The 12,065-nt window shown below is 32.1% G+C and overlaps 1 protein-coding gene across 12 annotated transcripts in view; it reads right to left on the bottom strand.

The window, feature by feature from the left end:
• The window catches only part of LOC127734058 (protein unc-13 homolog B-like), a 166,763-nt gene that overhangs the window by 82,701 nt on the left and 71,997 nt on the right, over positions 1–12,065 (bottom strand). For 11 of the 12 annotated variants that reach the window (XR_007997393.1, XR_007997394.1, XM_052243657.1 and 8 more), the window contains exon 9: positions 9,128–9,199. The exons of the other annotated variant lie outside the window; for it this stretch is intronic. Coding sequence is in view for 9 of the 11 variants with exons in the window: in XM_052243657.1 (XP_052099617.1) it covers positions 9,128–9,199 (72 nt within the window). In the remaining 2 variants the exon portion in view is untranslated. The remainder of the gene's footprint in view (positions 1–9,127; positions 9,200–12,065) is intronic. 12 annotated transcript variants of the gene reach the window in all.

The raw sequence follows: 12,065 nt of genomic DNA, 5'->3' as shown, positions 1-12,065 counted from the left end.
TACTTTTCTATTCAAAGGTCAAAACATAGGGCTGTGCGGCATATTTTCAACATTTATATGCCGGAACTTGTAAGAGTTTAAACTTATACTAAAATTCTGTACTACCCCTACCTTTATTTTTGGTCTGCCTCAGAATTCATTTTTCACCGGTACCTTATGTTTTTATACTGGTAACTTTCCCAAGTTATTTCTCTATGAGATGAAACATAGAGATCATATCTGGGAACCAGTACATAAACAAATTAAAATATCTATTAATATTATATATCTCCCCAAAAGAGGCGTGGCTTGTGAAACAGCTGTATTTACAAAGTGCAACCGCAACCTAAAAAAAGTTGACCTAACTGAACTGTGTTGTTTGTGCTTTCAAAGGTAGAGATAATGCCTGGAAAATATAGCTATCAAGCCCACAATTTTTACCCCAAAAATTAGACAGAGAACTGTACTTTTCCTCAATTTAAGATTGCCAATAGATCTGTTTGAATTAAATCATAAATAGTTAAGCCCATGAAATGAAGTATTCCAGAATCCTTGAAAATGAATATCAATGTTAATACATGAATCCCTAGTATCTTCAGACTAACAGTTCTAAATATTATGAATGGCTACCTATAACAATGGAAATATTCAACATTTTCTACCTATTTTATAACTCATCAATACACCAATATTGTTTTTCTATCTGTAATATTCATTGTTTACAAATCATAACTCAGAAAAATTTGATGTAATAGTAAATCAGGCAGATCATAACTTTTATCATTTATCTTACGGTAATAAAAACACTAATGAGTAAAACATAAGTGTAATCACAGCAGTAACCTGATAATTCAAGCTTATTTACACAGATTGTATACAAATATTTACTGGACACTTGATATCATTTGACTTCTATTAGAACTGAAGAAATGGTCTTCTTTAATCAAGTTTTAGTAAAACACAGTCATTAAAGGGACCCATTGTTTAGTATAATACCTTCATCCAATATGCTGAAATTAAATGCTTTTCTACATCAATGACAAATCATTGATCACATCGATTCCATAAATAACAACAATGAATTTACTCTGGGATTTACACTAATTGTTCACTTTCTATCAAACAAATAAATAATGGATTTTTTCAAAATCAAATGGAATTCCTTAGATTACCTAATTACTCTAACTGAATTTTATTCTCGAACCACCTGATTTTTAAACAAGCATTCAAAATTGCACACAAAGAAACTTTCTCCAAATACTCAATAAAGCCTTAATTTAAACCAAGACATGGTTGTTTTTTTTTGTTTGAATTATTTCACATTTTTTCATGTCTCAGACCTTTCATAGCTGACTTTACGGTATGTGTAAGTTTTGTTCATTATTTAAGGCCGTACGGTGACCTATAGTTGCTTTAATCCACTTCATTTGGACTCTGTTGGATAGATATCTCACTGGCAATCATACCACATCTCCTTATCATATATACTGTCAATCCTCAATTTATTCTAAGGTACACTGTAAGATGGAATTTAGTCTGGTCACCATCTGGTATTTTTATTTCCTGAAGGCATACTGAATATTTACGTAGGAAAACAACCTAGAAGGAATTGAGATTGAGGCTCTTTTAGATCAAGGGTCTTCTGAAGACAGAACAATTGTTTGTAAAACATGTAACTAAATACTCTTAAATGCCTACAAAGCTCACATACATTTATGCTCCTTTTGTTCCATCTTATTATTCAAAGAATTCATTTTGACCTTGCAGAAACACTTTCCAACATTATGCCCTCTTTTTGGAAAAAAATTATCAAACTTCATTAGTATCATTCAAGGCATTTCAAAATTTCTGAATCAGACATGACATTGTGTACATATATGTGTGTATGTAAAGTCGAAATATGTGTGTGACCATGAACTTGCAAACATTCAACCGTATATGTGACACACCCTGTGGTGGTGGGACACCATAACACCAATGGTGTATCAATAATATCCTTTAAGGATTACAAAAGTTCTAAACAGGACACATCTTTTCTTTTATTTTCATTGAATTTCAAAATTGAACAGTCACAGAATTATGTTTGAAGGTGAATGGGACGAAAAGACCATCAATAGCATATTTTTACCAGTTAGATAATTATTGGTAATTTTTCTTCATTCATTTTAGGTTTTTCTTGATTTATTATATTTGTTTTTTTTCTATTTGAGGTAAGAGGCTTGATAATAGCAATTATTCCAATTCAGTATTTAAATATAAAAATAATCAATTGATTTATTCATTTATCCTCCCTTTGTGACAATGATCCAATGGGATGAACATTCAACTACTCCTCATTATATCTTCTAGAATTATAACTCCTACCAGGATAACCCAATGATAAACCCAAACAAACATTAAAGTAAATGTTCTACAGTTGAATACTTCAATCAATTTTAAATGTATTAGGATTACTTATCTATATCATATTAACACAGAAGTTAATTTCACTTCTAATAAAAATTAATGCTAATGATGAATTTAAATGTTAAATCATTTTTTATGTACACATAATACAGATAAAATATAACCATGGTAACAATAGATCATCAGTTAAAGTTAATTTATACACGTTGTGAAATATAACTTTTTAGAGTTGAGGTAAAAAGTCTTAAAATTATGCCTAACATACAAGTATGATAAACAGCTGCGCCATGAGCGCATGATACGCCTGTCGCTTTTTCAAAGAATAAAGTTCAATAACTTCTCAATGTCATATCAAAACGTAATGAAAAACTAAAGGGAGGTTATCTTAAAAGATATAAACCAGTCACCAAAGTTTCAAGAAAACTGCTCAAAGCACTTTAAAGATATTGCCGAAAACTGGAAAATCACTCCTTTTTTATGAATAAAATCCCATAACTCCGAAACGTAAAATCTAGAATTTATAAAAATCAAAAAGGAACTTACGTCAAAAGATATAAACAATTCACCAAAGTTTCATGAAAACTGCTGAAAGCATGTTTGAGTTATTGTCCGAAAACTGGAAAATCCCCCTTTTTTAAAGAATAAAACCCCATAACTCGGAAACGTTAAATCTAAAATTTATCAAAAACAAAAGGGAGCTCACGTCAATAGATATAAACAATTCACTAAAGTTTCATGCAAATTGGTTAAAGCATTTTTAAGTTATTGTCCGATATGTTGATGACGGACAACAGTATACCATTATACACATGTACGTTCCGTAAATGGGCGTATAAAAATAAGATGTGGTATGATTGCCAATGAGACAACTATCCACCAAAGTTCAAATGCTTTGCAAAACAACCAATTCAACAGGAAATACCTTAAAACTTAAGTATTTTTATTCATTTACCAGTACATAAATTACTGTAAAGACATAGAACACTTTCCAACATTATGCCCTCTTTTTGGAAAAAAAATATCAATCTGGCTAATCTTCTGGACATAAAATATTCGTCTAATAGTTTTTCCAATTCAATGGATGCTAAGCATTTATGATTTTCTAAAATGTCAAAGTAATGGAATTCTGGTCTCTTTGTGTAGCCAACTTCTCTGTGATCTGGTGGTATAATGTTCGCCCTGAATGCAGGAGGCTGTGTTGTTTATCTTGACAAAATGGTTCGCTCATTTCAGTTGCATTTCATAATCAATCTTCTCAATGGTTTTGAATAGTAACCTTCTTTCAAATTTGAAGATGATTTAACCAAAAAGAATATGCTACCGATAGTGACAACAAAGTTATGTTGGACAGGACGAAAACATTACACTATCACAGCTTGATTCCTGAGGAATAAGTGACTACAGATCTTCAAATTTTCACATTCAATTACATAACCAGAAACCAGAAATTAAGTACAATTAATGTTGTGTTAACCAATAGAAAAAAAATTGTAAACATACAATAAGCAAGAGTTCCAATAACAGAGTCTACGATTCTTATCACTAGAGGTGTTTTATTTCTAACAACATGTCTTAAAATGAACACATGAAGAATTATCTACATTTATCCTGGACTAACTACCATGTAATTCCCTGCTCACCAGAACTAACAATACTTAAAGTCAATTACTTAACCACTTACGATTTATGTAATTGTTTTCTCCATAAATAAGAAATGTTATCCTCACACACAGAATTGATATACAATGATATGGTATCACAGTCCATGTAGAATAAACCTTATAAGGCTACTTCAATCAAAGGCTGAAGAAAGGTAATTATTAGTATGTTTGGTTGTAGGTGGACAGTGTCAAACAACGTAATTCAGAAAGGAAATAGTAATCATATCTGACACCTTTATACTTAATATATATTTCAACAAAACGCAATCATGTGGATGTACAAGAGAAAGCACAATTGTGTGGATGTTCAAGAGAAAGCACAATCCTGTGGATGTACAAGAGAAAGTACAATCGTGTGGATGTACAAGAGAAAGCACAATCCTGTGGGTGTACAAGAGAAAGTACAATTGTGTGGATGTACAAGAGAAAGTACAATCCTGTGGATGTACAAGAGAAAGCACAATCCTGAAGATGTACAAGAGAAAGCACAATCCTGTGGATGTACAAGAGAAAGTACAATCCTGTGGATGTACAAGAGAAAGTACAATCCTGTGGATGTACAAGAGAAAGCAATCCTGTGGATGTACAAGAGAAAGCACAATCGTGTGGATGTACAAGAGAAAGTACAATCATGTGGATGTACCAGAGAAAGCACAATCATGTGGATGTACAAGAGAAAGCACAATCCTGTGGAAGTACAAGAGAAAGCACAACCATGTGGATGTAAAAGAGAAAGTACAATTGTGTGGATGTACAAGAGAGAGCACACTCATGTGGATGTACAAGAGAAAGCACAATCGTGTGGATGTACAAGAGAAAGCACAATCGTGTGGATGTACCAGAAAAAGCACCATTGTGTGGATGCACGAGAGAAAGCACCATCGTGTGGATGTACAAGAGAAAGCACAATAGCATGGATGTACGAGAGAAAGGACAATAGCCTGGATGTATGAGAATAAGCACAATTGGTTGGATGTACAAGAGAAAGCACAATCGTGAGGATGTACAAGAAAAAGCACAATCGTGTGGATGTACGAGAGAAATCACAATCATGTGGATGTACGAGAGAAAGAACAATCGTGTGGATGTACAAGAGAAAGCACCATCGCATGGATGTACGAGAGAAAGGACAATCACGTGGCTGTACGAGAGAAAGCACAATCGTGTGGATGTACAAGAACAAAACATAGTTATGTACATGGGAAAACACAGTCATGTGGATGTACAAGGGAAAACATAATCATGTGAATGTACAAGAACAAAACATAATCATGTGAATGTACAAGGGAAAACAGTCATGCGGATGTACAAGTAGAAAACACAATCATGTGGATGTACAAGGGAAAACATAATCATGTGGATGTATAAGAACAACACACAATCATGTGGATGTACAAGGGAAAACACAGTCATGTGGATGTACAAGGGAAAACACAGTCATGTGGATGTACAAGAGAAAACACAATTATTTTGTGAACAGATTGTGATAACAAAACCCTGATAAAATGCACACCACTAGTACTTGTTAAAACATTTGCAAAATGAAAAGCCTAAGACTTTCTACCTTCAAAACTGTAGAAGATGTATGAATAAGATATGGTTCTGACACAGGCTACTCAAACAATAGTTTCCCTTCAGTATGTAACACATAAATGTTGGACACAAAACCCTATCTAATATTACTTAAAAGTACTAAATAAGTCTATTTATTTTAAAGACCAACCCAATGTTTTCATGTTAAAATATCAATAATTTAAATTTTGCTCCACTTTTATTTCAAATGCAGATTTTTTTACAAATCTTTTAGATACAAAAAGAATTATATTTCAAATGTTTTCAACCATGTTTTATATTGTTATTTAAAGATCAATGAAATCCATTACAACACAGGTGTGTAGAAGTTATCAGATCAATATACTTCAAATATATCTCACAAAGGTATCACTAATCATAAAAGGAACAACAACAGATGTTGATGTATCTAATCTTACATTGTTTGCACATTTCAAATATCTAAATATCATCTAGAAAAAAAACCTTTTGAAATAGCTTGTATCAAATATTGACATTTAAAAAATATGATAATAAAATATAGTTTTACTTTGCAATTAGGTATTAAATTTCCCAAAAAAAAAACACGCAAAAAACAATTGTTTACATTAGTCATGTTATTATATTTCAATTTTTGTAAATATATTGATAATTTTGTTAAATATCTATAATGAATCATTGCTCAAAATTGGCTTACATGGATAATATAAGAAAAATAACTTTAAAATAACTTTGAACATAAGAGGTTTCACAGTTCAGAAGAAAACTAGACCCCATTTGATGACAAAATTTGAGATTGTCACCAAGAACTCATGAATGTATTTGAACCATGCACCTTGGTATGTGATTTTGACTATCTGATTACCTTTAAACCAAATAATGATTTCAATGTACAAAGCATGTGTCTGGAATAACCTATATCAGGTAAAATCATAACCATAGGTTTGGAAAGCCAGAGATAATCAACACTTGAAAGCAAAAAATAAAAACAAACAACCAGAAATTATCTCAGATCAGCTTATAATGATTGACACAACTATTGATTGTCACAATTGTCTTATTGGCAGGTTAATAATGCACAAGTAACTCAACTTGAGTTCTCAGACATGATACATGTAATACATACCCTGTGACTTACCCTTCTGTCCTTATGAACCCCTCCCCACCCCCTATGATGAATAAATTCATTCATGTTTTAATTGATGTTCCTAGACCCATTACCTCTCTAATTCCTCAAGTTCCTATAAGTCCTTCCCTAACCCCCTATGTTATATAATATATATTCTCTAATACCACGACTTAACTTTTCAGACATTATACATACATAATTCTGTGTATTATAATTACACAATGTTTATTAATGATTAGACATCTGTCATTTCAATATTTAAGTGGTTGTGAAGGATATGCCTCTGTCCTTCTCAATCAATATTTTTAATCAACTATATATAGACCTATATGGACTGTCCACTTGTGAAATGGCAGGTTATTGTTGTGGATAATTAATTAAATGTTGTGGAAACAAACATAACATGCGGTTTTCCACTGTTCAACAATAGCTAATAAACTGATGAAATAAAAATGTAATTTTTTATTTAGTCCTTGTACTGTTATTAATAGCGGTATCCCCCACTCACATTATTTGGTCCTTATTAAGGCATTATGATGAGTGCTATGTTTGGATTATAAGACTCTGAATATAGTAATGTATCACTCAGTTATTAGTGACAATATGAGTCTTATTCACAATGAGGGTCTTGTTGGGTTAGATTTATGGTCTCCACTAGCAGTGACAATTAAAAAGAGCACCGTATCATTTGCTGATATTTTGTTTTAAGAATCTTTTTATCATTCAAACTGTACAGGTTATATGTTTGGAAGCTACCAATGAAGTTGTCAGAGCCAATCCTCATAAGAGATCAGATAAATGTTGACCTTATTTGATGTAGCTTGGCCATGGTAATTAACTCTTATCAACTTTAAAAGGCTGTGATGGCATTCTGTATTGAGCTGGGAAGGCTACAGATATAAAACAATTATGACACTTGTAGTTCATAAAAATACAATTTAATACAGTTAATTCAATACATACTTAATTTCTAGACGGCTTCTTTTCTTAAATTTTATGCTTATTGAAATCAATTATCATACATGTTTAATTTCATGGTATTCTTATTTCTAGTGGTGACAACATGAAACTAGAAGTTCTAATGAGACTCAGTGTCTCACCTTATTATTGTTAAGTATGTTCAGAACGACTAATCCTTAACACAATATAGTCTGTTTTAATTTTGAATGCAGTTAACCCTTAAAAATATTTGAATCAGCTCTTGCTTTGATATAGGGGCTTTTTTGTGCCCAGGTGGTGCAAATTACTTATCAATCAATCTTTACTTTATTTGTCATAATTATAACACACTCTGCTGCATGTATTGCAGCCATGTTAAAAAAAATCCACTGCAAAACAAGATGTCATTGTGATGCAATTTTATGTCTTCATAATTTAGCTGTTAAAACCCTAACATGATGTACTATTTCTATTGGCTTACCTTGTTACAGCATCATTTGATTTGAACCCCCAAATATTTCCACTAAACATTTCCAAAAGTTGATATAGATGTCTACTTTAACATTATAATTATCTTAAAGTGATAATTAACATGGATAATTGTGGAACGATTTACATGAAATAACCTGTTATTGGAAATAAACATCTATCAACATAATTACAGGAAAATAGATACTGGTAGTGCCGAAGCTGAGGGTATATCAAATTATTTACAATGTTAGTACACAATCATAAACCCAAAACCTTTTAATACATAAAAGTTGACATTAAATTTGCATAAAAATAGCTGAGTTAAGATTTAAGTCCCTAAGCAAATAAATAAGAGCTTAGTACATTCAAATTTCTCTATTCTTATCCAAGTATTATTCCTTCTGATGTCATATTACTGGCTGTCTTAGGTAACACAGACCACACAACAACAAAAGTATTACCTTTAATCCAGCATTGAACTATAGCATGTCTAAGGTCACACAGACAAAACAACAACAAAATACTTAACTTTAACCCTATGAACTATAGCATGTCTGAGGTCACACAGACACAACAACAACAAAATACTCAACTTTAATCCTATGAACTATAGCATGTCTGAAGTCACACAGACACAACAACAACAAAATACTCAACTTTAACCCTATGAACTATAGCATGTCTGAGGTCACACAGACACAACAACAAAATACTTGCCTATAACCCAGTATACTTGACATGAAAACTGATGCATGTATCCTTTGTACTATAACTGATATCAGTAGTTCTGTTCAATAAGTGGACTCACTACCAAGTCTAGGACCCTGCAGTCTCAGAAGACAATACACTATTAACCATAATAAAGTCCCCACTATAATACTTTCTACTATGACTGAAATTACAAAACTCTGGTCAATGACTTGTGGCTCCCTACTCAGTGTATGAACACAGACAACACAACAATGACCAAAGACAACAACAAAGTACTTACCTATAGTCCTGTGTACTATGACGACTGATGTTAGTAGTGTTAGTTAATGAATCATGGCTGTGCATTGGGCTCCTAGTAAATATACAGCAATTCAGTGAAAATATGCCATAAAAACATTAGTATTTCTACAAAAAGTGGTTTAGAAAATTCATGTGTTGTTCGTTATTGAATGTGTTTATTTATATATGTATGGTGTTTTTTCGGAGGATGCCAATGTTTATTGTTGATGTGGTCTGTTGTATTGTGCTGTATTTTTGTCATTTCTTGTTATCCTTTTTTGCATTATTTGACAAAAAATAAATGGGGAATGTGTCCATGGGACACAGATGATGCCCCCGCTTGCATATAATGTTATAAAGAGATATAACTCAAGAACTGTAAAAGTGACGCTACCCAAATTTGTACTTGATCTGAGTTTTGTGGTAATATTAGCATTGTGTATACGTTTCATAACATTTGGTTGAGGCAAAGTAAAGTAAGAGAACTGAAACGAAAAATTCAAATAATTCAGCAATTTTTCCATTTGTAGAGGGGCATAACTCTAGAACAGCAAAAGCGACACCACCAAAATTCGAACTTGATCTGTATTTTGTGGTAATAAGAATTGTGTATAAGTTTCATAACATTTAGTTGAGGCAAACTAAAGTAAGAGAATGGAAACGAAAAAATTCAGCAATTTTTCCATTTGTAGAGGGGCATAACTCTAGAACAGCAAAAGTGACGCCACCAAAATTCAAAACTGATCTGCATTTTGTGTTAATAAGCATTGTGTATAAGTTTCATAACATTTGGTTGAGGCAAACTGAAGTTAGAGAACAGAAACAAAAAATTTAGCAATTTTTCCATTTGTAAAGAGACATAACTCTAGAACGGTAAAAGTGATGCCACCAAAATTCAAAATTAATCTGTGTTATGTGGTAATAAGCATTGTGTATAAGTTTCATAACATTTGGTTGAGGCAAATTAAAGTTAGAGAACAGAAACCAATTTAGGGACGTACGTACGTACAGACGTACAGACGGACAAGGGTAAAACTTAATGCCCCCTCTGCTACGGTTGGGGCATAAAAATTAAAACATGATATCTGCATTTTTGAAATTTTCAATATGGAGAAACCTTGTACATTTTGTACTGATTTTCTTTCAATTTTACCTTAACTGTAGAGGCTGCAAAATATGACTTTCACTATGCATACAGAATAAACCCCTACAGTAACTGTACTTCATGTTTGTGAGATTTCTAATTACACTGACTGTTTATTCAATCTTTATTCTGTATGTCTCAAAGCATAAAAACTAAATTACATTCAATATAAACCTAGCATTATACTTCTTGTATTGTTCAATAAAAATAAAATATTCAAATTTCAATAAACAAATTGCAAATAAATGCAACATGTCATTATGTCCAATGTCAAATAATTATACCCAATTGAAATTGAAAGTCAAGACATAATCAATGGATGTAAGAGACCCATTCTTATTTAAATCAAGACAAAAGTTCAAATGATCTGGTATTCACAGCAGATTATTGCTATATGTACATTGAGCAATACAATTGTCCTAAAAAATATAGTATGCAAATTAAAGTTTTGTTCTATGAGGCAAACTTTGAATAAGAATGAAGAGAAGCTAACATTAGCCTTTAATTTCATTTTTCAGTGTATAGATGATATCTTCTAACTGTTATTTCTAAAGTTTTGTGACTATATAATCTCATCTATCCTACTGAGCTTGAAATAAAGGATACAAAAGATACAATGGGAACTATTTCATATCATGACCTAAGGAAAAGTTTGTCCACACATAAACTGGTTTAACCCCACTAGCATATTGATTTTCCCAATTGTTATGATTGTTTAAATTTCACTCACTAATATTTTTTCAGCAATAAGCAGTGATAAGTTTAAAATAATACTGACATACATTTCATTTTATTCCAATAAGAACTGTGCGTGTGACGGTTTGCAACTAAGGTTGATTTTCCATATAATTTTTCATTTAAAAAATAACTCCCCCCCCCCAAAAAAAAATATTTCTTCAACTTTGTTTTTAAAGAAACTTTAATATAAATTGTTTCAATGACAATATTGACACCCTAGTATTTCTATGTCCTGGCATTGTGGGAGTTGGGGACAAAGAGAGACAATTTCTACCATTATGAACTTTCATTTTTTTTATAGCAACATTCCATTATGTAAATTAGAACAGATATTAGATTCCTATTTTTCCTTTTGTAAAGGAGCATAACTCTATAACGGTTGAAGTGACACCACCAAAATTCAAACTTGATCTGTATTTTGTGGCAATAAGCATTGTGTATAAGTTTAATAACATTTGGTTGAGGCAAACTAAAGTTAGAGAACAGAAACAAAAAATTCAGCAATTTTTTCATTTGTGAAGGGGCATAACTCTAGAATGGTAAAAGTGACGCCACCAAAATTCAAACTTGACCTGTGGTTTGTGGTGATAAGCATTGTGTATAAGTTTCATACCATTTGGTTGAGGCAAACTAAAGTTAGAGAATGGAAACCAATTTTGGGACGTACGAACGTACATTCCTACGTACCGACAGACGGACAAGGGTAAAACTTATACCCCCTCCAATAACGTCAGGGGCATAAAAATAGGTCAATTACAACAAAACTAAGATATGATATGCAACTTCTCATTAAACAACTATCAAGTATATCAAGTTCATATCAACAAAGATGACTGAAATCAGACAGCATTTTGCAAGTCAAATGACCTTAATTATATCAAAACTAGGTTAATCCATACCTGCCAACCTCTGAAACCTTCAAAGAGGGAGATCTCCCTCTCAGCTATGACAGCTGAGGGGGAGATTTTGCGCAAATGACATTTTCAAGTGAAAGATATGACGTGTTTATTTATTCATCTACGAAACACATATAAGAGTTAATAGATTGTTTCTTTAA

Source organism: Mytilus californianus, unplaced genomic scaffold (assembly GCF_021869535.1).
Source record: "Mytilus californianus isolate M0D057914Y unplaced genomic scaffold, xbMytCali1.0.p SCAF_3, whole genome shotgun sequence".
NCBI classification, from domain to species: domain Eukaryota; kingdom Metazoa; phylum Mollusca; class Bivalvia; order Mytilida; family Mytilidae; genus Mytilus; species Mytilus californianus.
Note: the sequence above shows the minus strand (reverse complement) of the source record. Positions and strands in the feature narration are given on the sequence as shown.